Genomic DNA, 26,922 nt, shown 5'->3' on the forward strand with positions numbered 1-26,922 from the left:
AAGTGACGTAGGTCTGAATCACAGCTGAGCAATCCTGAATGTTATCAACTGTAAAAAGAAAATAATAATGCTTGCCCATTTGTTTATGATAAATTTGAACTGACAGGTACTTTATAAATTGAATGATTACATACTATAGTTATTACTTCCTGACCTTTAAGACTGTCCCTGTGACCAGGTACTATGTAACGATACAAGATAAGTAGTGGTCCACAGACATGAAACCCATTTTCTGGATTCATAGTTAGTATTTTCTTGAAATAAAAAGTTAAACTTGTCATTAGAATATTAACCAAAATTCTGTACATGCATAAATATTTGAGGTACTTTCATTGATTGATACTCTAGGTAGCTTGATTGTAAATGTAGAATTATTAGATGTATACAGAAGCAATATAGAACCAAAACAGCATTCTGATTTTTGTATAAGGCAGATTTGGATTCAAAACTCGATCTTGCAGCATTTTAGACCTATAACCTTAGGCATGTTAACCTCCCTGATATTTCATTTTCTCACATATAAAGTGAAAATAATAATATTAAGATATGCCATGACTTTTTGGGGGATGATTAATTCCTCAAATGCAATATGCATCATGCCATCACATAATAGCTGCTCAATGAGTATTAATTCCTCTAGAGTGAAAAGACACCCCAAATCACTTACCTTAACCCCCTTACATTGGAGATGAGGAAATAGCATCCCTAAATTTTCATTTGTTTTCTTTCATTGGAAGCAAAACTATCAGAGCTATTGGAACTATGAGTCCTGACAAGAATGTATCAATATGCTAAATATTGATAGTAAATAATTATCTATAATGTAAATTAAATACAATTCTTGAGGAAATTCTTATTGTGCCATGAGGTAAAGCAAGTCAATGGGAATTTAATTTTCAGTTAAATGCACAACATCAACCAACACAGTGAGTTGCCTCCTTTATTAATTTTGGAACCTTGCCCAAGAAGCAGCTGTGTTATAAGGTGCTCTATCATCATCATCACCTTCATTGTCACAAGCTAATCATTACTGTCAAGGTGGAAAATTTCTTAGTTGCATAAATCATGGCCAGGAAGCCAGGTATCATACATACTCACATTTAGTTTTATCTTAGGAAAGTGAAACACATTTCCTCTTAATCATGCTGAGGAACTTTTATTGATAAAGATACTTATATTAAGAATCAGCTGTTATTCTGTGGTCTGACACTTACCAGGACCATACCCCAGGGTGGAATTTTCCCAAAAGCAGCTTATTTTTTACTGACCAACAAGGATTGAATGGCTTAAATAGATCTTCAAGTACCTCTCTTTTGGTAAATCCTTGGAAGGCCAGGGTTTTTATCCCCCTATATTACTTGCCTCTCTCTGAAGCACTTTTAGTCTACTTCAAATATGCTTACGAAATTTCCTTTGTGTGTAGTAGGTAATGCTTGTTAGCTGAGTAAGTTGTTTAATTTATTGTTTATAGCCTGGCTACTTCCAAAATAGATTTATTGCTGAATTATTCATTGACTGAATTAATTAATATGCTTTGGGGAGCATTTTCTCAGTTGTTACACTTATTAAATAACATTTAATGTTTTTTTGAAATTTAATGTTCTTAATTATATAATTAGCAAGTTGAATACTTAATATTCTTCTCTTTACAACTTAACTCATAAAAAAATATTTTCTTCTCTTTAACCCCCAAATATGGTGTGTTCTCTCATATCGTCACCCTTTCACATGATGTTCCCTTCCTCTCCACACTTGGCCTGATAGACTCCTGCTGGCTCTTCACATTCAGAAGGAAGCACTGCTTTTCAAGAGCAAGTCTGCTGGGAGAACGGAATGTTTGTTTTCATCAGGAACCATCTGATTGAAGAGATTGATAAACTGAATTAAAAGGAAGTTTATTTTAAGGACTCAGAGGGATCACATAGACTCTGATAACGAGAAGTAGTTTGAAGGGATGGGTTGGGCAGGTAGTTACATCCCTCCAACCCCTCCACTAGCTTTTCTCAACAGTCTCCATTCCCATTTCTCACCACTCAACCCTACCATTCCTGTTAGCACTCGGTAGGGCAGAGCACGGAAAGGGTACAGTTCAGCCAGGTGCGTGATTAATTTCTGGACACATTTTCATTATCTGAATATGAATACAGACTGTAAGAGCTTCTGCCAACAGTTATTTAGTTTTTTTCTTATTTTAAGGAAGGAAACCTGGACTGTAATATATCCTTTTCCTTGTAGACTTTAGATGACAAGAAGTAACCAACAACTTCAGACAACTTTACTTTTCACCCTAAAAGACCCTAAACTTTGATCTCAGGGAAGCCCTGGCTTGAGTTTCAGGAGACAGTTTAACACAGATAGCAGTTGAACCAGCTGCTTCTTCTCCTTTGCTCATGGACTGACTGCTGGCTGCACCTTGACATGGCATTTTCCTCTGCCCTGCTGGGACCCCCACAGCAAATTCCACATGTTCTCTGAAGGTCTGTGGCTTGCCAAGCCACTCCCAACTTATGTCTAAGACAGGAATCATTTTGTTGGGAGGATAATTACAGTGGATTTATAATAAGGAACTTGGAGAATCTCATGGAATCCAATCTCAGGACAGCCTTCCTGAAAAATGGGACAATTACAGGCTCTGTCTCTGTCTGTCCCTCTCAGTCTCTCATGTTCTCAGCCTTAGCCTGAATGTTCACTGTTTTTTTCTCTTTCTGTAGACCAGCTTTGCTTCAAGGATAATGATCCCCCATAACATCGTTCCATGAAGGCCTTTGACACACCATGGTCCTGATTCGGATCCAATCCTAGGAAATCTTAGAGATTCTGTCTACAACATGGTCTGACCACGTGTTCTGGGTCTGTTGTTTCTAACTCTGGGAGAGAGCACTAGATAGGCTCTATTTTATTCTTGTGCCCTCTGTAATCCAATTCGAGTTTTGCACAACCGTGGGACTGCATGGTTGCTTAGTCCAACCACATCTACTGGCAATCTGAGACATCCAGTAAATATCTGTTTAAGGAATGGATAAATCAATACATGAATAAGATGGAGATAAGTCAAACCACAGCAGCACCCATTTCGTTGCTTAAAGGTTAAGTCTGTTTTTGCTTCTTAGGTAGGTCATCTGGTGCTTTCTTGGCCCCTAGTCCAGGAGTAATGAAAGCTCTCCTGCAGGTTCTCTGGACTCAGCCCTGGGACTCTGGATGAAAATTCTCTCCAGACACCTCTCTCCTCCTTGTTGGCTATCCACTTCCTATGTGACCAATCTAAATTACTTTCCTCATGTGATTCTGTATTTCTTCATCTTAATCCTTTCCCTTCTTCACTCACTTCTTCCTGATTTCCTCCCTTGACCTGCTAAAACACTCCTCCACCCAACATCTGTTCATCATGGGATATCTAGGAGGGTTTACAGATTCCTTCCATACTACCAGCATATCACATCCTCCTCTCTCTGTCAGACACACTTATATAAATATAATAATCCATATCCTGGACTCTCACAAATAGCAAAAAAAGGCAATCTATAATTGTATATTATGATACACCTTGTACCCTACTTCATTTCATTAATGATTGTGGTGCTTCAAGTCAGCACTAAAGAAGAGTGATCGAATATATATTTATTGTGCATGTGTTCTTTAACTCAATATCTTTGTACCCCAGGGTTTGGTTTTTGGGCCACTTCTCTCCTATATTCTTACTCTGTTGTTAAGCTTATCCAGTTTCAAGACTTTGAAACCATCTACATGCTGATGACTCTCAAATTTACATTTCCAATCCAGATCTTTTCCTTAAACTCCAGACTTATATATCCAGCATCACTATATGGATGTAAGATAGACACCTCAATACACAACAAGCCCAAAACTGAAGTTCTGATCTCCCCACCAAAGCCTGCTCCACCCTCAGCCCTCACGTCTCAAGTCATGGAAACTCAGCAACTTCATCCTTCTACTTGCTCCATCCAAAAGACTTGAAATCATTCTAAATTCTGCTATTTTTTTCACACTTCACAGCCTCACACTTTCGCATCATTAAATCTTGCTGGTTTTATTTTCATATAAATTCAGAATAACTTCTCTCTCCTTCAACAACTACCACACTGTCTGGAGCCACCATCCTCTCTTGCCTGGAATACTGCAATTGTCTCCTAACAGGTCTCTGGGCTTCTACCTAGGCTCCCCTACAATCTAATCTAAGAGAGCATCCAGAGACTCTTCTGACCCATTTCCTCCAATGGCTCCTCCATTTCACTCAAGGTACAAACCAGTGTTTTACATTGGCCCATATAACCCCACATGATTTGCTCCTACATCAACCTGTACCTCTCTGACTTTATCTTCTAGTACTCTCACCCTCCTCCCACATACTTCACTGCTGTAAGTAGTCCTCTTGCTGTTCTTTGAATATGCTGAGCACAGGTCACCTCAGACTTCTTCACGCTAGCTGTTCTCTCTGTCTGGAGTGCTCTTCCCCCCGATTCACCTGGCCAGCTCTCTTGCCTCCTTCATCTTTGTTCAGATATCACGTTCTTAGTGAGGCTCACTTTAGTATTTTTACTGCAACCCATCACCACCCCCAGCCCTCTTCACTTGAAATCCCCTTACCTCACTCTACTTTTTTTTTTTCTTTTTTCCATAGCAGGAATCTCCTTCTAACATACAATGTAGTGTCTTTATAGTCTATAATTCTAGTTTCTTGTCTGTCTTTCTTGTGAATGTAAGTTCTAAGAAGGCAAACATCTTTGTCCATTTTGTTCACTGATTTATTGAAATTTACCCAAGCTTTTAGCAGTGTGCTTAGCATATAGTGAGTCCTTAGTAAATATTGACCAAAGAGTGAATGAATAAAGAAACAAATGAATGTCTCCTACCCTGTTTGTCCTTTATATTAATTTTCATATTGGTGGTATCATCCCAAATTGTGAGCTCCAAAAGGTAGGAAGCACTTCTGTCCTTTCTTTACAGAATTTTGACCTAGATTTCTGCCAACTGTAGTCTTGTGGTGTGACTCTCCTTGCAAGTTTTAACTTGCTCATGAGGATGTAATATGAATCTGATTAATCACAAGACTGACATGGACTAAGAGCATTGAGAAAGAGACTCTTTCACCTTCCACAGAGTCAAATGGTAACACATTAAGATTTTATGGGAAAAGAAATTCAAAACAAGTTAATGTACAGAAAAATTTAAAGATTAAATTGTCATTTTCGGGTGTAGAATGTGTCAGAGATATTGATTTGGTGTTCTTTAACAGATCTGTAAAATATTTTCGTGGCTTTAAAATATATTTGTGGTCACGTGTTGTCCCCCAAGAGTGTAGAAGCCCTCCACAATGTTCTTTTATGAATCACCCATGCCCTGTCCTCTGGTATCAGATTTTGTAGTGATTTTTTAAATAGATTAATCCCAATTGACAAATCATGAAATATTCTTGAATTATGAAATGGCTACTTTATTTATTAATAACAAAACCATATTCCTATACACTTAGATGCACATGAAATATTTTATTACATGACTTAGCATTCCTTATTTAAATGGAAAAATAATATAAAGCAGCACTTATAGGAACTACTCAATTTATGAACCTTTGACTTTCAAATGTCTGTATCATACAGCCATTCCTAGGTCACTCCAACCATGCTTTTTGACTCAACCAGCTACAAAGAGCCAATCCTTTACTCTATCTTTTTTCCAACTCTTGATTTATTACCTCTGTCAGTCTTTTCTTTGCTGTATCCCTTTTGCCTTTCATCACATTTATAGACCAATTCACGTCATGTAGGGATGCAGCAGAGTGGATCAAACATAAGCTTGGTGTCAGACAAGATGAATTAGATCTCTGGTTCGGCCACTTATTATCTGCATGACCTTGAGGATATGGCTTACCCTCTCTGAGCGGCAATCCTTATAGTTGTAAAATTGGTTTAATAATCTCTACCTCACAAATAAGAATTAAGTGAGATGGTGTATGTAAAGTATTTGTTTCTGCATTAAAATCGGACTAGTAATATATGTCAGACATTTGGTTGAACTCGTTAATGTCTGAGGGCAGCTTTTTTTGCAGGATAATTAATACAGTTTTACTTATTATAATTAATGTTCAATTTATTAAAGACAAATCTTAAGTTTTCTTAAGACTTTAAATTTACCTTTCTAATCTTGTTTTTTAATCTAGTGAAAGTATATAAAAATAAGTACAATCACTTTCAATAGCTCTTAAATTAATATTTAATTGATTCATTTGGTTAAAATATTGAATTATCCTTAAACATTTAATACAATTTGTATTCATAATATTTTCAACACTTCAAATTACAGCTATGATTTTAATATAACTAATTCTTTCAAATAATCCAAATCTATTGTGTAGACTTAAAATCAAACAAGCAAGTTATTCCTAAGCATTTAAGTAACTCATTAATATAATAAAGCAAAGAACTGAATGCCTTAAATAAAATTATCATACACTTTTCAAACACTTTAAAAACAGAAAAAACATATGCAAAACAGTAAGATGACTATCAAAGCATAACACTACATAAATAAAAGTCTCCATAAATACCCTCCTTCTAGAAGTGACTAGTTTGCTCCCTGACCAAAGAGAAGATAATTGCTATTTCAAGTCTACTACAGCCACTAAAATTAAACATACTGATTACCACCAGTGACTGTAAATCAATGACAGGGACATTTACACTGCAAGCTGAACACTTTCTTATAATTAAGCCCTGCCAACTTTTTCAGTTTTACAGAAAGTTACTTTCACACGTTACTCCTGAAAGATTTGAGTAGATTCAGTACGGTTTTCCCATTATTTCTCTTCACAACGCAATCACAGCAAGTCTCCACATTGCTTGGTTTCTGGTGATGAGCTTCTCAAATGCTTCTGAGATAGTAACCTGCCTGTTCCCTGACTGGTGTAACTTCTGGTGTAACTGTAACTCCTTTATTTTTTACTTTCTCGTCTGTGTTAAGTCTACCTTTCTGTTGGTTTATTGCCAAGTTCCAGCCCAATTCCCAGCTTCTGCTTTCCTTTCCCCTCCCACCAACCTACTGTCCCCAGATCACTTCCTATAAATGCAGAAACATACTCCAAATTTCCAAGGCAAAAGGAATTGAGCCAGTTCTTGAACATCATTCTGGGATTCAGCATCACATCACTGTTAAGGCTGGACTCGTCCTTACATGAACCACAAATATGGTCTCTGGTTCTTGGCCACTGGTTGGAGTCAAGAAACACGAGTGAATGGCTTGTCGGCACACAAATGCACTCGAGTCTTTTGGGAACAAGATTGCCTAGGGAAATTTACAGAGGAGAGTAGTAGAAGGTGTGAGGTTCCCCGCTGTCCATTATAATTTTGCACTGCACAGGGGAATTTAGAAAAGCCAGATGTCAGATGTGAAAAGAAGAACCCTGGCCCTTTGGGATTTTCAATTTCAGGATTGAGAAAGAATTAGCTCCTTTCCTTTGTGGTCACACAGTATGATATAGCAGAATATCTAGTTCAGAACAGGGTCAAAACTAAATAAGATTAAGGTCAATCAGACTGATTTATTCTCTTATCCTAGACTAAATACGACCATGATCTTTGAAACCAGGATGATATGAAATGAGATCCTGACTATGCTACTTACTATATGACCATGGTAAGGTTACTGAATCACTCTAAACTTATACTTCTGCACTATCAAGGCAAACCACCAACTCAATAGTCATTATGAGGATGAAATGAACAGTGCCCATCAAGTGCCTGTTGTCGAACCCAGGTTCGAGTACCCACGAACAATGAGGCCAAACAAACCGAAATATCCGAGTTTGGAGCCGAGAAAAGTTTATTAGTCGATGAGGCACCAATCCAGAAGATGGGAGACCTAGACTCCTCTCAAATCCATCTTGTTGACTAGCCAAGGTGTAAGATTTTTAAAGGCAAAAGGGGAGGGGTGGAAGGCTTTGTGATCCCAGCTTCCTGATAAGATCTCAGCTGCAAACTTTTAGGCACTGCCTTGTGACTTCGTTTGTTGCTGGTGATCGTGATTATTCTTTATGTTCCTGCAAAACAAGCTCATAAATCATCATCTGGTGATCCTTTAACTTTCCTCTAGGAGAGAGCAAAAGCAATAGTTGAGACATTTTATCATTTATTTAGGGCCCACATGATGGTTCAGTTTCAGTTCTCAATTGATCCTCTGGGTCATCAATGTTGAAGTCCCCTTGAGGCCAGCTGGTTGAAGCCACAGGACATCTCAACAGTTTGGGGTCATAAATCAAGGCATTGGTTTAAGGTAACAATCACAGAAAAGTTTATGGTGGACTTGCTTTTCCCTTGTTTCTGGTTCCCTCACTTCCCTGATTAGTAACTGCTTGAATCTGCTCTTTGGAACCCAGAGAAGGTCTAGGAGACTAAAGTCTTTTTCTACAAATAAGAAACAGGGGACACTGAAAGGCTTTTATACCCAGGAGGGCCCCACAAGGTCCTGCTTGATTTCACCTCTACTGCAGTGCCTAACCAAAAAACAAGTATTCAGTAAATAAAAATTGTTTAGTTTCTTTTCCCAATGAGATGAAGACATGCATAAGAACTATGAATTAGGTCTGGCAATACAAAAAAAATATGCTTTGCTTCCTTCCCAGCCCAACTTCTCCTAAGAGTTATCTGACCTATTATTTCCACTTTCTTACCTCCCAAATTCTCTCTGTGGTAGATGGATAGGGATTGCTGCCTCAGTATGTTTTCCTCCACCCCACTATGTAACAGCAACACAGTTGGGGTAAAAATTACCTGTCCTTGTTGCCACAGTGATTGTTCTAGGTGTTGACCACATGATTGAGATGATACAAACAAGGGGGAGGCTCAGAAGTATGGGTTGATGGTTAGGGGTGGTGCTTTTTATAGGTGTGATGCCTGGAACTACCATAGGTCTTATGCTGCCATGAGGAAAGCCAGCCTGAGGGTAAAACTGACACAGAAGACATAGTCAAGACAAGAGTAGACTGGAGGAGCCAGAACCATGATCACACTGAAACTAAAACCTTCCTGACTGCTGTACTTTTAAGTATGTGAATCAATAAACTCCTTTATTTTCATTACTTAAAAAAAACTCGGGTTTCCCTGGTGGCGCAGTGGTTGAGAGTCCGCCTGCCGATGCAGGGGACACGGGTTCGTGCCCCGGTCCGGGAAGATCCCACATGCCACGGGGCGGCTGGGCCCGTGAGCCATGGCTGCTGAGCCTGCGCGTCCGGAGCCTGCGCTCCGCAATGGGAGAAGCCACAACAGAGAGAGGCCCGCGTACCGAAAAAACAAAAAAAACAAAAAAAAACAAAACTCTTTCCAAGCTTTATGGAGATATAATTGACAAATAAAAATTATGCATATTTAAGGTGTACAACATGGTGTTTTGCTATACCTATACATTATGAAATGATTACCATAATCAAACTAATTAACACATCCATCACCTCACATAATTTTTTTTTTTTTTTTTTAGGTGTTGAGAACACAAGATCTACTCTCAGCATATTTCAGGTATACAGTACAGTATTACTAACTCTGGTCACCGTCCTTTATGTGAGATCTCCAGAACTTACTTCCCTATACAACTGAAAATTTGTAAGCTTTGACCAAAAACTCCCTATTTCCTCTACCCACCTAGCCCCTATCACCATTCCACTCTTTGATTTTATGAATTTGTCTTTTTTTTTTTAATTTCATGTATCAGTGAAATTATGCAGTTTTAACCTTTCTGTGTCTGGCTTATTGCACTTAGCATAATGGCCTCAAGTTTCATCCATGTTGTTGCAAATGGTAGGATTTTCCTTTTTTTTTTTTTTTTCACTAGGGCTAATAATGATCCATTTATATACATGCCCCATTTCTTTATCCATTCATCCATCAACAGACACTTACGTTGTTTCCATGTCCTGGTTATTGTAATGTTGTAGTGAAGATGGGAATGCAGCTATCTCTTCAAGAATCTGATTTCATTCCTCTGGATATACACCCAGAAGTTGTATTGTTGGATCATATGGTAGTTCTATTTTTAACTTTTTGAGGAATTGCTGTACTGTTCTCCATAGTGGCTGCACCAATTTACACTCCTACCAACAGTGCACCAGGATTCCCTTTTATCCACATCCTCACCAACACTTATCTTTTGTCTTTTTGATAAACTCTTATTTTTAAGCCAGTTGGAACTTTTTGCTACCTGTAGCCAAAAGTATCCTGGCATCAACATTTCAATTCACTTCAATCAGAATTCAACTCCACCACTCCACCAGTACTGCTGTTGTAAATAGCATCCAATGGCCCACACACTGGAGAATCCAAACGAGTTTCCCTGCTCCTCCATCTCTGCTCAGACTTAGAAATTTAAGCTCCGACAGATATGCAAGTGTGTTTAAGGATATTCATTGTATCATTGGGAATAACAATAAAATATTTTAAGTAACCTACTGAATACTGAAAATAATACTGATACAATTTTTTTTGACTTACTTTTCATTATTTTTATTTCAAGTATATTATATATTTTTCAAGTATATATTTTTCAAGTATATGTTTTAAATATTATTAAATTATTTTAATATATTTTTTATTTTAAATATATTTAATTTATTATTTTAATTTTTAAATTTTATTTCTTTGATGTATACATTTATTTAATCACTAATTTAGTGACCAATAGGAGACTGAATAAATAAATTATATATTTATTTCATAGAATGGAGCCAGTGAAAGAGTGAAGCAAATTCCACATGTACTAATGTGGAATTGTTGCCAAACTATAGTAAGTGAAAATAGCAAAGAGCAGAGCAGTGTAAATTTACATGCTACCATTTTAACTTAAAAAGATAATATAATATTACTGTTTGTATATGTATAAAATAGCTCTGAAAGGATTCCTAGAAATCTACTTGGCTGCTCTGAGGAAAGGAATTAAATAGTGATGAAATGGGTGTGAGGAAAATTAACTTTTTATACAAAATGTTTTTTACTTTTTGAATTTGTGCTGTGGCTACATAGTACCTATCAAAAAAAAATAAACCAAATAATTTAGTTAATTTTTAAAATAAAGAAATGTTCAATCCCCTGCAAAATATTGTTATTTATTAGATTCCATCTTAAAATCTCTCATATGGTGTGTCTTATGGTTTTAAGAACAATCTAAATGCCGAAAAATCCCATATGTTTATATCTTCTCTCTCTTTTAAAAATATTGAGATATAATTGACATATAGCATTGTATTATTTTTGGGTGTACAGCATAATGATTTGCTATATGTATACATTGCAAAATAATTATCACAATAAGTTTAATTAACATCCATCACCAAACATAATTACTATATCTTCTCTTTTGAGTTCTAGACTAACTTACCTCATGGTCTTACTTGGAAATCTCTCAGACATTTCAAAAATTGGCAAAACTGAGCAATTCATCCTAACTCTTGCCCTTTCCTCACAAACCTGCTTCTCTTCAGGTCTTCCCCCATCAACCCTTATGCTCAAGGAAGCTATCTGGGAATTATTCTGGCAACTTTTCCTCTCTTAAACTCCATATCTAAGCCATCATAGAGTTCTGTTGTCAATCATTATATATATATATATATATATATATATATATATATATATATATGTATATATAAAATGTATTCCTGTCTCTGACTCTCCACTGTGACCACTTTAGTCCAAACCATCATCTTCTCACCTAGTTTTCACGTCTTCCTTCAAAACCTTCTCCAATGCCATTCCCCCAAAACTTCTTCTAAAACCACCTAGATCAAAGTAGATCCTCCTATTATTCTATCAAATAAGCCTAATTTTTTTCCTTTATAACTCTTACTAAAATTACACTTACATGTTCATGTTTGTCACTATTTGCTTATATTCTTTCTTGCTGGATTATAACCTCAGTGAGGCAGGGACTGTGTCCATTTTCTCAGGCTCCTATGCCCACAACCTAGCACAATGCTTGACACATGGAATATGATTAAAAGATTATTCTCAAATGAATTAATAATTTACAGCATGAATGAGCTCTTACTGTGTAGCAGATACTATGTTACATTTATTACTTAGGAGTGACAAACTAATTTTAGGATATGCAGTTGTCCATGGGCTTGTGGGCATGGACAGATACAAAATGAGTACAGGAGGATATTTTCATGTGTGAATAGGGGGAATATGAGCACATTTGTTTGCTAGGGCAGGGAAAGGGACTCCATTTATAGAATATATAAGTAAAAGCAAGAGATGAACAACAGGTTTATTTCCCCACCTGAATAATGAAGTGTGTGAACTAGGTGATTTGCTATAATTATAGGATTCTGCTTCACAACTTTTTTCAGAGACTGCCCTATAAGGTGACAACTTCCCTAGATCTTTCTCCTTAGGTATGTCAGGAACACATATGATGCCTAGTTGGTGGAAATAGCATCTCTTTTGTAGGGTACCTGGGGAGGGCAAGTGGCAGATTGTTTCCATTTCTGGATGAGCCCATTGTGAGGCTCCAGCTGTGGAGATCCTAATCCTGCCACCTCTACTGTTTCCTGCTCAGTCCACAATGCGCCCAAGATTGTGAGGACAACTAGTCCTTGAAACAAACAGAACAATAAAATAAAATAACTGACAACTCCTCTTTATTAAATAATAAGAAAATATTCTATATAAAGTCACTTGTCTGTTGCACAAGTGCTTCTTCCTTCCCCGTGGGAGGCTACCCCATGTGAGCAAAGTGCAAACACACAGCCCATTTGAATGCCCTGTAATTTGTGAAGCTAATGGGCAAGACACACCAGCTCACACTCTCATTCTCAGTCACTGCACACACAGGAGAAAATGAACCATTTCAATTCACAGAGACTTAGGTGAAGAGTTATCAGCTTCATTTAGAATTCCCATGTTATGCCTTCTAAGCATCTCTCCTAACAATTCAACCAGCTGTTACTCTTCAAAACATGTGTCACTTTCTTTGCATTTGGGTCAAACTCCAACTGCAAAGATCCATTGAAGAAATAGTAAAACCCTGCAAATACAGACGGGGGAAATAGTGAGATATTTTTTCCAATAAATAAATTTGGCAAAGTACAAAACTCATAATAATAGACACCTAAAAGCAGAAAGTGTTTATAGAATTATACTACTTGGCAGGGACTATGTTAAACATTTTACATGATGTTTTTTCATTTATTTCTGCAACAATCCTAAGAGGCATGTATATCTAACTCCATTTTACAGATGAGGAAGTTGAGGTTCAGACAAATTTAGATGCTTGTCCAAGGTCATTCAACAAGGAAAGAATGGAGATGGCACTCAACTTCAGCTCTGTCTGACAGCAAAATCATGCTCTGAGTTACTAGGTTATTCTGCTTGCAGTCAGATAAAATTCTCTGAATCTTTGGAAACTGTGGTATCTTTAAGCTTTTCTTTCCCAATACTCCTCCTCCCTTTTCCTCATGAGGCAGCCTGAGGGGCATTTCTGGCCTCAGAGAGGCACAGGGACTCTTTCAGAGCCTGATGATCCTTTATGGCTCTGCCATCATGGTGCTTAGATTACCTTTCAATAAAGATCATCTATCCCTCCACCCATCTATCCCTGAGGAGGAAAAAAAATCTTTTTTTAGACTTTGGGCTCATGGAAATTTAAATATTGGCAACTGACTGACTACTCAGGAAAGACAGAGAAAATCTCCCTGGGAATTAGTAGCAGCAGCGGGATAGAGAAAGCCAGCAGGTCAGTGGTAAACTTGGCCATACCACTTGAGGTAATTTTTATATAGCTTATTATATGAGGTAGTCATATAATTGATATGAAATTCATAAGTTGAAATTTAGGGTTGAGAGGAGGATCCTGGTTAAAGAAAACTGTTATGAAATATTATTTCAATTTTCCTCTTCCCTTTGATACTATAGACTGTTTCAAGTGCCCCACTGCCAACAAAATAAGTGTCCTCTTACCAAATGCTTCAAAAACAGCATCCACCTCTAGGTCAACCCCTGGGAAGTCTTCCACTATTTGCTTGGGAAAGCCTGGCTCCATGGATTGTCTCTTCTCATCAAATCTGCACCGAGTAAAAGAAACAAAGCTCAGCATTGCATGGAGGTCATGTTACCAAAATTCGTAAATCATGTTAGGTTTAATGTGGAATTCTAACAAACTTTCCAAGTACTGCAAATAAATGTCAGACATGTTTAGTGCTACAGAAATGTGTGACTTTAATGGTACTGCAAACTTAGCTTTTAAAATCTCTACCAGAAACAGAGGTAACATCCTGATCTAGCAGATGCTGTTTGTTACCATATTTCTTAGGTCTGGACAGAAAGAATCTTAATCATCCTTCTATCACAAAGATATGAACATAAAGTGAATTCAATCATTCATCTAAAATACAAATTTGAAGTTCTCTATCATACTTTGTACATATATGTTGTCCCTACCCTGCACATCTGGATTTCCTATGGCAGTCTCCTATGAAAAGGGATTGGAACAAGAAGCAAAGCACAGTAAGTGCATCTTTGATTGTTGGCTGGACCTTGGTTGGTCCACCCAGATCTCAGAGTCTGGGCAGATAGCTCAAGAATTAGCCCCTCTGAGAGCCCTATACAGCTAGACTGTTATTGCCTGTCATCCTCTTAGGCAGAGGTAATGAATGGGTTAGGCTAAGGGAAGCCCTTGAGAATCACATAGTACAGTTGGGAAATCAAGACAAACACTAACAATGAGTGGACTATAAGACAAAGGGAAAGGAATGATTTCCCCGTGGCCTGGATTTGCAGGGCTTCTTTCAAAAAAGAAAAGCCCAGTTGGGTTTGGAATGCAGCAGGGAAAGCTTCTTGGAAGTAGTGGGACTTGAGCCAGGACTTGGAGGATGGGCAGGGTTTGTGTAGGTGGAGGAGAAAGGAGCACACTCCAGGCGGATGGGGCTACAGCACAAAGGGAAGCTCCAGCTTATTGTACATGGGACTCAAAACAGGAGAGCTTAAGAAATGCCTGTTATCAGGCACTGCTATATTTGAAAGTAAGCACTTCCCCACAGTTGTCTAAAGCCCCACCACTCCTACTGTGAGGGACTCAGGTCTAAGAGTAAGGCGGGGGATTTCCTTAGAGAAAGAAAATAATTTCCCTAATTAGGATCATACAAAGTCATTCCAATCAAATTTTACCTCCAGTATTTGTCCTCTACAAAGAAGTATGTTTTCTTCCTTTCCTCATCAGAAAAGGCTGCATCTATTTTCCTTATTGTTGAAGGAAAACCCAGGGTATGGATGTCTCTTGGGTAACCTGCTGACACCTCGTTTCCTCTGATGGCCCAGAACTGATTTCCTGTGTTTTTTTTTTAAAAAAAATCACAATCACATTGAATCTATAACAGATATCTTTGGTTTTAGAAATACTTCTTAGCACCTTTGATTTTCATAGTATAAAGGAAGCCAGGGGGCTACCCTGGTGGCGCAGTGGTTGAGAGTCCGCCTGCCAATACAGGGGACACGGGTTTGTGCCCCGGTCCGGGAAGATCCCACATGCCGCGGAGCGGCAAGGCCTGTGAGCCATGGCGACTGAGCCTGCGCGTCCGGAGCCTGTGTTCCGCAAAGGGAGAGGCCGCAACAGTGAGAGGCCCGTGTACCGCAAAAAAAGAAAAAAAAAAGGAAGCCAGAATTTTAGATTTAGTCACCAGCTCAAAATAGACATTAAACAAAAATTTGCAGCTTGAATGAATGAACACAGACCAAATGAGGGAATTTACAACTCTGGGCAATTTCCCAGTTAAAGTCTTAATCAATTTTCCAGTGAGAGGCTTTATTTCAGCAAGTTAAAGAAATTATTATATAACAATTACCTTTAAAAATGAAAACGCTGTCTTTGCTAATAACTTCATATGCAGCATCTATGCCTGAAGGAAGAGATGGCCAAAACGAAGAGATCAAATGAAATTCAGGTTCAAATGTCCTGAAGGATTTGCGCCAAAAATGTCTGAAAAACATGTAAAAAGAAATGAAAATTGAAAGAAGTCTTTCACCTTTCAGCATATTTTCTTCATTGTCCTGTCTCACCCATCTTCCCCCATTCCCACATCCTGTAGGCTCAATGACAGACAGAAATCAGGCATGTTGTCACTGGGGAAAAATCTTTCCTTTTTTTCCAGAAGATTGCACTGGACCTGTTGCCATAGGATTCCAGAGTAATGTCTTCTGTGAAAGGAAAGTTATCTTACAATGCAAATTAATCAGCTGACTGTAACCTTTAAATACCTACAATTCATGCAAAACAGTATATATATTATACCATCGTTTATATTTTCAAAAAGATAGGCAGATGTGTGTGTATGTATACATGCATGTAAGTATATTTTTATATATACACAGAACAATTCTGGAAGGATATTTAAGAGTTCATCACTATGGATGAAGATAGGGAGAAGTGAGGAACTAAGAGTCAATGATGTGGTGATGACTTTCTTTTAACTTTCTTTCCACTTGTGCAGTTTTATCATGTGCATATTTATCCAGCAGTGAGTAAATTAATTAATTAAATGTAATGGTATCCTGGTATCATTTTTAAAGGAAGTAAAGATAAAATTCTGATTCTAAAGTTCTAATTGTGACTTTTGAAAAGCAACTGTAACTTATAACATTTGGGAATGACAATTACAGGGTTAAAATCAAATCATCTTAAGTCTTTGAAAATGAACTTGACAATTTTAGGAAAATATGGAAAGTGAAGCATCAGAAAGATTCCAAGTTCAGAGCAAAATTTTTTGTTTTAAATATTTAAAAATCCTTATCAAGTTTCTGTTTGTTTTCCTCTCTAAGCATTGTATAGATACATAAAAAGAATAGATAGGAAAATATAGTTTTCTGGTCTGACCTGTCTTTAAAGAACAGAGTTTCTCCCCTCAGAGTGCTGACTGCATCAAAGGACAAAGCAGGATCACATGTGGCTGGTGTGCCAGGTTCTGGAGGCACAGATTCTGTGGGCACCACAGGGTCATCTCGAGAAGCTGTGGGAGGTCCTAAAGGGAACAGATATGAGGATGCAAACATTAGAAGAAATGTGAGTCTTCTGTCAATTATATCCTTTCCAAACATTCTCAAAGTGCTTTGAGTTAAATTACAAATGCTTTATGAAGCATTTTGAAGCTTTCCTGAAGACCATCATTGCAAAGTTACAATACCTAATTTTTCCAGCATCACTCACCATACAGGGACTGAATGCCATTCACATCATCTTGAGAAAGGTGGAACCGAGCCAGGTCTGTGAATGTGTTGTAGACTGGATACATCAAAGCTTCCCTGTTGGTCGAGTGTTGGAGACCCAGGGAATGGCCAAGTTCATGGGCAGCAACGAGGAATAAATTGATCCCTATTTAAGAAATCATAAGTAATAGTTACTCATTCCTTAAATACATGTACATTACACAGATCAGCTGTGTATTATATTTGTTTACTTCCTGGAAGCACACAGTGCTTCACCCCCTCTTTTTTTTGTTTTGGTTAATTGATCAATTGACTGAGTACACTTAATGGAAAGCCAAGTGTTTTTCAAGGCTCATTCTTGAAATCAATCTCTGGGACAAAGTACCAGCCGTATCCAATTACTCCCATCTCCAGCCTGATTCTGCTGATTCTTGACCCATTGGGAAATCCATAACACTCCATTTCTTCAGTATTCTTAGCTATTAAGAGTTCTCCAAGTTAAAACAAAAATCCACACTGAAATCATTCTGAGAGATGTATAACTAACCTGATGTATCCTTTGTCCATTTTTCATCATCATCAAAGTGAACATCTCCATCAATCCCTGACCCAGGTGCATAGGCGTGAGCCAAAACATTTCCAGGTCCATCAAAAGGGCTAAAGTCTCCATGTTCTAAGAGAGAAAAAAAAAAATTATTGGCAAGATTAGTAATTAGGATCTCTCTGGGATCTTTTCTAATGAAACAACAACAGATAAAATTTTGCATGGGTTTTTTTTTTCTTGTTTCTGTTTTTTACCTCGAACTGCAAAAATGATCATTATGTCTGCCTCTCCTTCATTGATCCTGGAGAATGTTAATGGAGTCACCTTCTCCCAGACTGTCAGAGCTTTCTCAATGGCAGAATCAACAGCATCTCTTGGCAAATCCAGTGTATAATTCACAATCCTGTATGAAAAAAAATTGAAGATACTATTTCTCCTGTGATAGTGATTTATAAATCTCAGTATTATGTCAAAATCTCTTTGGACCCATTACCTGTAAGTGAGGTGAGTTTTCCTCCACTTGGGCATGCCAGGAAAGGTGCTGAAGTGACCAACGTCAGGAATCCCACATCTGGGCTTGCGTATCACCTCCAGAGTGTCAGAGTCCAGCTTCCCCGTCACCTCCAACCCCAGGAACCTCTGCATTTCTTGTATTTTTTTAACAACAGGACCACTGTCCTTTCTTCTAACAAACTGTTTCACATCCTTTTCAAGGTTGTAGTAGTTTTCGAGGTATTGCTAGCAGAAACATAAGTATAGTTTTTAGGTCATTCTTATGATTTTTAGTGGTTTATGGTAAACTTGTACAGTTGCTCACTTAATCTATGAAATATTCCTCTAGTTTATTGAAATCAAAGTAAGTGTCATATTTGTTTAATTCTTCAATTGCAGACTCCTCCTCACTTTCGTTTTATCTTTGTAACAGAATATCTCTGCAGCTTATTTTACTACCAAAGCAATGAAAATTGCAATGAACTGGAAAACCAAGATAATTATCCAGGGAACTTAATGGAGAAAAACAAAACAAACTTCCTTGTGCGTAATTGTATATTTCAGCTACATTTATTCAATTTTCCACTTTATGCTTCTCACAAGGACCTGGCTTAAGAAAAAAAACCTTAGACAAATCTCTATGTCTAAACATGACACCAGCAATAAAAATATCCATCTAACTTTATATTGGATTAAAATACCTACAGAAGTCCCAAAGCAAGATATATTTCATATACTCTCCACTTGTTAATCATGTGTCTTAAGCAGTGCTGCTAGTAAGGTGGCTTTGATCTTAGGAAATTACCTAATATCTCTGGCTTTTGTTTCTCTGGCATAAAAAGAGGAGTCCAAATAGATGATACTGAGACCCTCACCACGTACAACACTCTATAACTCTCTGCCTTTGAACTTCCTATACATTAAGTTCAAACAATTCTGTGAGTTTTATAAATAGAAAGCAGAGAGGGTTTCCACTTTGCCCTGTCAGGGAGCATGAGGGCTGGCTCCCTTAATTACCTGAACAAGGTTCATGCTGTCATCCTCGTCCTTTGCAGCTCTGTCCAATGGATAGGCTGAGCAAACTGCCACAGATAGCAACAGCAGAACTGGAAGATTCCTCATTTCCATTGACTTTTCACAGCTCTCTGTTGTCTTAATGCCTTGCTCTCCGTGTATCTTCTTCTAGATTAACGGTCTGGAGTCCGACTTTTATAGGGTGACAATGTTTGTTTAGATCACCCACACACAGCTTGACTCATGATTGTTTTCCTATGAATGGCAGCAGGCCCATTTCCAAAAATTCCAAATCCAAAATAGGATGATACAGCCTACTTTACTAATTTCTCTCAACCTTTCCAATTTTGCAAGTCAAAAGAATGATTAATCTCCAGGAAACTCTTCCTGTCTTAGTAAGAAGAAAACTGGGGCATTTTTTTTATTCTGGAAAAAAAAAAGTGACTGGAATTTACTAGGTAGTTTATGTTTGTGGATTTGAGAAGTAGGCTGACATGGTAAAAAAGTCAGAATTCTGTAGAACTTTTAAATGTAATTTTATTTTAAGAAGAACACACTTAAAATCAAATGTAATAAGATAAGTAAATGCAAATCTGTACATAAATAGCTACAGTCTATACTATTAAATTCTGTAAAAACAGAAAAAATACTATCTAGAATAAAATTGAAAGGGAAATTCACTTTTTGAGCCTTGATTTGAAATACCTACTGTCACATTCTGCTTGGACTTGTTAGTCCTTGAGGAGGAGATGCTCATGGGAAGGATGCTCATTCCTCAAGATTTTGAGGAAGAAGGACACATATCCATTTTCTTTTGGTTGGTCTTAATTCTGTACCCAATTTATTAATGGGTGATGGACCTGTAATAGCTACTCCACAAATACTCAAAGAATTGATATGAATTACTTTGTTCATTAGACTGAAATTCTCCTCTGTCTTATCTTCTATTCTTTTCTTATTCTCTTTCAATCTCTTTTCTTCCTCCCTAAATTCAAATTTGTAGATATTTTAAAGTTAAAAACAAGCCATCCTAAATTCTTGTCCCTTGCTTACCATTTTTCTCTTCTCTTCTCCTCCTTTTTTTCCTTTTTCTTTTCCTTCCCTTCCCTTTCCTAACTTTTCTTTCTTTTTCTTTGTCAACTGGAGTGCTGCTCACATCACTTGTGTGAAATAAATGCTTGTAAGGAAGATCCTAAACCTTCCCAGAGGAAGAAACTTTGTTAAACACTTTACATACAATCCTCCTGCCACCTGCCACCCACCTATCTCCCCACCAACCTCACTTCCTATATCCTTAGAAAAATAAATTAAAAAAGAAATTCAAAAGGGATGCAAGTGGGAGGAAGAAAAACTTACACTTATTAAACATTTACTAAGTGCACAAACTTTTATTTATCACCACATTTTATTTTTTTCTTTGTTTGCTTGCCTATTTGTTTACTAAAGAGCAGAATATCCTGGGAGTGAGAATTAAATAAAATGATGAATAAAAATGTGCATTTAATGAACATTTAATAAGTGTACGTTTTGATTTCTCCCACTTGCATCCCTTTTGCATTTTCCTTTTTTGCTTTACTTTTTGTGCATTTTTAAAGAAATATTGGAGATGTTTCACTCAATATTTATAGAAGATGTAATAGAATTCCTCAGTGGTTGTAACCTGTAGCTGCAGGTTTCCAGATGCCTAATGACCACTTGGCAGGGGATTATATGGTACATTTAAGCATCCATTTTTAGGCTAGATTCTGTTCAAAGACACTCAAAACTAGAGTTCTATATTCCTTAGTGTGTTGTTTCATTTTGACTGAGATAAGGGTAAAATACTTGTTTACACTGATGTCAGGGAAGCTAAGGGGGTTGGAGTGGTAAAGGCTTGCACCAGATACGAATTCCAGGAAGAAACAATGAAGTCAGGCAGAAAAGGTAGTGAGAAATTAAAAGCAGAAGAGCTGTGACATCCACAATTGTCAATTCCTTCTAAGTTAAGGGTTTTTCTTTGTAAATTTTCACTGCTAGCATAATTTATAAAACATTTTTTAAATTTAGAGGGAAACTTGACAGATTTTATGTTTATTTTCCCAACTGTTCAAAAGTGATTGACAAAAGAGGCCATATTTTTCCTGAGAAAAACACAAGTTTTCCAATGCAGAACTTTGTCATCTTTTAAAACAGACTTCTCTGAGAGGTCTTCCTTGAGCCCCAGGAAGAGTTCATTACTTATTTCTTAACAGTATCTGTACCTGCCTGATTTTTCATACTGAACTGTAGTTTAATGGTTTACTTATCTGCCTCCCCATATTACTGTAAATTCTTGAGGGTAGAGACTGTTTCCCATTTATTTCTGTACTCCTAATACTTAGGGTGGGGCCTTGCATACAGCAGGAACCTCAAAATTGGGTAGAGAATTAATTAATATATTAATTATGAATGAAAGGCTCACAGCAAAAGTCAAAGAGGTAAATGAAAAGTCAAAAATTTCACAAATGATGCATATCTAAATTCCCAGATCTTACATGTCATATTTACTAAATACCCTAATAACTGATTTATTTTATTTTATTTTCATAGAAAAAGTTTCAAGCTATCATCTTGTCTCTCTAATAAGAGAATAAATAAAAGACTTATATATTTAAAATCCTTACTCCTATATCTATTGAACACCCAAACTAAGACTGGAATCAAGGAATTTTCTGACCATGAATGAGATAGTTTGAATTTTGTGGATTAAATTTTAAAAGGGAACAGATTAATGCAAAGGAATAGGCAAATTACAGAGTAACTGAGTGGAGGAAGGAAGGGAGGGAAGAGGAAGGAAGGAAAGAGGAAGGAAAGACAAAATGGAGGAAGGAAGAGGGAAGGGAAAGAGAAAGGGAAAGGGAAATAAGGAAAAAAAGAAGGAAAAAGAGTAAGAAAGAGTAAATATTGGCTTGGCCAAAAAGTTCGTTCGGTTTTTCTGTCGAAATTTTTGGCTAACCCAATACATCAAATGTAGAGGGGAGTTATGAACACTAGGGGAAAAAATGGGCTTTTTCTGCACAGGAAGGAAAATGACTGTTCCACAGAACAATCATTTGTCATATGGTGAAATATATACAAGGGTCAGAATGAGTGCTTTTGTAAATCTAACCTCCAGGGATCAGAGGTCTAGAAGTAAACTTAAATCTGATCCAAACTTAGATTCAAAAGCAGGCAGTTAGTCCAAGTAACATTTTGTCTCATAACTTTTCACTTTTGTCTTCCTATTTATTATGATTCACCATGACTAATCAGATGAGATAACACATGATCGTTGTTACCTCCAGCTGATATATCATTCTTTTAGCTATTCATTAATTTCTCAAGTGTCTGAGTCTTAAATGCTTCAGAATAAACAAAGTAAGACTGTAAATTTGGAGATAATATTTAAAAGAGAAATACAGAAAAAAAAGTGACCAAATTAACTACTTAAAAATAGGAAAGAAGGAAGGATGAGATGACAGAATGAAAGAATGAATACAGGAGAAAAGGGTATAATCTAGTAGAGGAGATGACCTCTGCATAAGATTTTATAAGAAATAAAGAAGGAAGCTGTACAGGAAATATGCAGAAGGAAAGCTGTTTAGTTTAGAAAAAGCCCAAGGTAAAGCCACAAATAAGTGAAGCCTGAAATGATTTGGACATAGAGGAAAATCCAGGAACAGGATAAACAACCATACAGAGTCAAGAAAATTTAGTCTATATGTAAAATGGCAAAGGGTTAATTTTTTATTGAAGTGAAAAATGTGTGAAGGGGAATAATGAAAAATGAAAAATAAAGTTATGGAAGACAGATTGAAGCCTATCGTGGAAGGCCATTCGCCTGCAGCTAATATGTTTAGTTTATTTAATTTATTTTACAGCAAGTCCCCTACATATGAACCTTCAGGCTGCAAACTTTCAACGATGCGAACGTGCGTTCCATCAACGTCCGGCGTGAGTGAAGTTTCAGCTTGCCCTCCGTCTCCTATTGCTGACCATCTTTCAGCTCTACCATCTCCCACTTCCTCTCCCTCCTCCAGTCAGTAACTCTTCTTGCCCATTCAGTCGAAGCCAGCCCCTTTATGCCAGCTGTTGTACTGTACTACCGTACTTTCCAAGGTACTGTACTGTAAGATTAAAAATGTTTTCTTTATTTTTTGTGTTTGTTTGATTTTTATGTATTATTTGTGTGAAAAGAATTATAAACCTATTACAGTACAGTACTATATAGCTGGCTGTGTTAGTTGGGTACCTAGGCTAACTTTGTTGGACTTATGAACAAGTTGGACTTATGAACGCACTCTCGGAATGGAACTCGTTAGTATGTAAGGGGAATTACTGTAGATGTTTAGTTGATTTTGTTGGTGATGGAAAGCCATGTTTCTACAAAATACATTCAATTAAATTTCTTACATTTCAATAAAATTTTGTATTTTTACTCTAGAAAATTTAAAATACAAAAAAGTTAGAGGAAAATAAATCATTTACATTCAAGTTGCTAGGAGAAAAACACTGTTAACACTTTACTGTACTTTTGATTTTTTAATACCTGTGTATACATTTTTACATCATGCTGATCATGGAAAATTTATAAAATGTTATCTATTTTTTTTCCACAAAACTGAATCTCACCAGCCAAAAATAAGTACTAATAAGGTGATATATTCCCTCTGCATTATAAAATAAAACATGTTGCCTATGGGTTTTTTAAAATGTACATTTTTCATGGTTGAAATAAGATCATATATGCTAATTTTTATGTCTGTTTTCCACAGAAACATTCAAACATTTTAGTTGGAATGTGAACTACAGTAGAAATAGGGAATTGAGAACAGATAATACTTGCACGTGGAATGACTATCTTTTTCATTTATAAAAGCCTAATGACTCAGATCACTCAACAGGAGTGGTAAATGTGTTGAAATCCATATTCAAATTCCTTGGCAATGACAATGGCCATTATGTGACTCCAGGCAACTCTGATTTTATGGAAAGAAGGAGAGCATTTTGTAATATTCTTGGCATAATTATTTCAATTTTGCAAACAAAGTTTTTAGTGGTACTCCAATGGGCAGTATATTTCATCTGATTGTAGGATATAAAATGTTGCTTGAGAAACACTTTTTCTCATATGATGATTAGAGTAGAAGCAGAAGAGAAATAAGTGTGAGAAGCAGCATGGACCAAGCCTAACCCCATACTGCCAAATCCACCTAAGTCACCTTTCAGTTAGAAAACTGCAAACAAACCGAGAAAAGATAGCTCTGTTAAACTTTTTAGAGCCTGAACTATGCATTCTGGAATTGTTCATTTTGAGTCAGTTGGCAATTGTATGTCTTTATGTAATTTTCCAAGGGTGGTTCAGGAGAAATTTACTGATTCTACCATATCTGAGCATCTCTTTTGTTAACCTCTCTTATGGAAGATATCTTGGATGGGTATGCAACTCTACGGTCACAATTTCTTTTCTCTCTTCCAGAATCAACAACCATCCGACAGAGATGTGGCTTCAGTGTTTTCTCATTCATAGAAAAATAAATGTCCTTGTCTCTGATCAGACATTTGAGGAAAAAAATATATTTTTAGTTCTTTCAAATGACCATAAGTTCCTGAGGTTTCATATGATAAACATAGATAAGCAATCTTTTGTTTTATCCAATATAACTTCTCTGTCCTTATAAACAGTGGGAAAATGTATTCTAAAACAGCAACTTTGTTTTCAATGTTATAACTTCTTTTTTTCCTTGCATTTTATGTGCTGTAGTGCAAGTTTGGGAAAGACTACTTCAGTGGCTACTAGCCAGCGTCTTCTTTTTTTTAAAGAACTATTAAATATACATATATATAATTTTCTAAATATATATAGTGTTGTGTTTTACATTTAGGTCTGTAATTCATTTTGAGCTAATTTTTGTGAAGAGTGTAAGACTGTATCTCAATTCAGTTTTTTCCATGTGCATGTCCAGTTGTCCCAGCACCATTTGTTGAAAACACTATCTTTGCTCCATTGCATTGCCTTTGATCCTTTGTCAAAGATCAGTTGACTATATTTATGTGAATCTGTATCTGGGCTCTCTATTCTGTTTCATTGATCTATTTGTCTATTCTTTTGCCCATACCACACTGAGTTGATTACTGTAGCAAATTGTTCTCCTTCAACACTGTGTTGGCTATTCTGGATCTTCTGCCTCTCCATATAAACTTTAGTATTAGTTTGTTATACCCAAAAAATAACTTGCTGGGATTTTGATTGAGGCCATTTGTTTTCTTAGACTGAAAATTTTCCCATTTAATGTTTTTTGTAAGATAAGTGAAAACATTGGAACCTTGCTTCTATGAGATTTATCCAGCAGTAGTGATTGAGGTGGATTAGAATAAAAATAAGGTAAAGTTGACTGGTTTATTATAATTATCTAAGTGAGCTGTAAGGGGAATCTGAAGGATTGCAGATATAAGTAAAAAGAATTGAGAATGGAAAGAGATGACACAGACAGAAAAGGGACAGGAAGGATTAAAAAGGCATGGATGCCAATAATCTTGCAAAATGGGAAGAATTGAAACTAGCTCATCTACAGTTGAGATTGAGTTCCTTTCTTTGTGACTTGGCAGGTCTCTCCCTGGTGTGGAAAAAAACAAAGACCAACCAAATGCGACCAAGCAATTGCTATTTATCCAGAGCTTGCTGTAGCAAGGGAGTCAGCCACCAAAACGTGTGTTTTCGCAGAGACTCAAAGCAGATAGACACATGGGAAACATTACAGTGGGGAAAAGGGAACGTTTTGTGTATATCCTGATTGAAAGCTATTGATCTGGGGATGCTGTAGGTGGGCTAACTAGAAGTGCGTATCCTGTGAAATTGGTTAGAAAATCCAATTGGATCCTCAGTTGGTAATGAGACAAAAATAAGCCCATCAGTTTCTCCGAAAATCTTAGCCATTTTAGATTGATTGTCACAGAAGTTATTGTTTAGCATCCTGGATTGTCACTAGAGATATCAATCTAGCTTCCTCCACTTACAACAAGCTGGCTTCCTGGGTTGTTTATTGAAGATAAGGAGATTGGTTTCCTGGGCAAGTTGCTACAGGTTGTGGGTCAAAGTTCTATTTTTATATATAGTACAATCATTGTCTGTTTGTCTATTCAGTCTCTCACTGGAAAAGTCTCTACTCCATGCCTTATGCACCTCTGAAATAGATGAAAGTTTGGGGTATTTACACTTGGCTGAATTACTTTTTCTTTGTTATCCATATATTTTTTGCTTAAATTCTGGAATTTATAAGTGCTTTATTCTGAGGGTTAGGTCAAATATCTGTAACCGTTGATACTCATTGCCCTGACAAATCTGTGTAATGATCCTACGCACTGCTTTGCCATGGATGAGACACTTCACCTTCTTATGAGTCATGATTTATTAATGTTGACATATATTTTTGGATGGGTCATATTATGTAGGAAGGACAAAATGAAATTGTATTGTATAACTAAATTAGAGTTGGATATGTACCAAGGCATAACTCACATAAACCTAGAGACCAGGTGTTGGTGTGCCAGCTTACTCTCCATTAAAGCTATACCATTAGAATAATGGAAAAAAAGATTCTGAACTTTCATTATTTTATATACTTTTAGGTAATTAGTGTCTCTTACTCTTCTCAGAGTGTGTAGTATTGTCAAACAGGT

General features: G+C 36.8%; 1 protein-coding gene and 1 long non-coding RNA gene across 3 annotated transcripts in view; both read right to left on the reverse strand.

Moving 5' to 3' along the window:
• LOC125965267 (uncharacterized) overlaps positions 1 to 26,922 on the reverse strand; it is a 358,615-nt gene that overhangs the window by 71,564 nt on the left and 260,129 nt on the right. The window lies entirely within an intron of this gene.
• On the reverse strand, positions 8,705 to 19,435 carry LOC101270746 (stromelysin-1). 2 transcript variants are annotated; one of them, XM_049714107.1, is made up of 10 exons: positions 19,249 to 19,435; positions 18,233 to 18,477; positions 17,994 to 18,142; positions 17,743 to 17,868; positions 17,197 to 17,361; positions 16,867 to 17,011; positions 15,839 to 15,972; positions 15,165 to 15,324; positions 13,959 to 14,062; positions 8,705 to 8,961 (listed from the first exon to the last, which is right to left on the reverse strand). In XM_049714107.1, the coding sequence occupies exons 1-10, from the start codon at positions 19,357 to 19,359 to the stop codon at positions 8,876 to 8,878; spliced, it is 1,425 nt and encodes a 474-aa protein (XP_049570064.1). In that variant the 5' UTR covers positions 19,360 to 19,435; the 3' UTR covers positions 8,705 to 8,875. The 2 variants fall into 2 exon arrangements, with proteins under 2 accessions (XP_049570064.1, XP_004282242.1); XM_004282194.3 differs by lacking the exon at positions 8,705 to 8,961 and adding an exon at positions 12,624 to 13,026 and having other exon boundaries at positions 19,249 to 19,434.

Source organism: Orcinus orca, chromosome 8 (assembly GCF_937001465.1).
Source record: "Orcinus orca chromosome 8, mOrcOrc1.1, whole genome shotgun sequence".
NCBI lineage: Eukaryota > Metazoa > Chordata > Mammalia > Artiodactyla > Delphinidae > Orcinus > Orcinus orca.

Bases quoted from the DNA above. Each gene is read 5' to 3' on its own strand.
- LOC101270746 (XM_004282194.3), bottom strand. From the start codon at position 19,359: ATGGAAATGAGGAATCTTCCAGTTCTGCTGTTGCTATCTGTGGCAGTT. The intron at 18,478-19,248 runs GTAATTAAGGGA...TGTTTCTGCTAG, and splicing joins ACAGCATGAACCTTGTTCAG to CAATACCTCGAAAACTACTA. The intron at 17,012-17,196 runs GTGAGTGATGCT...TGTTCCCTTTAG, and splicing joins TGGCATTCAGTCCCTGTATG to GACCTCCCACAGCTTCTCGA.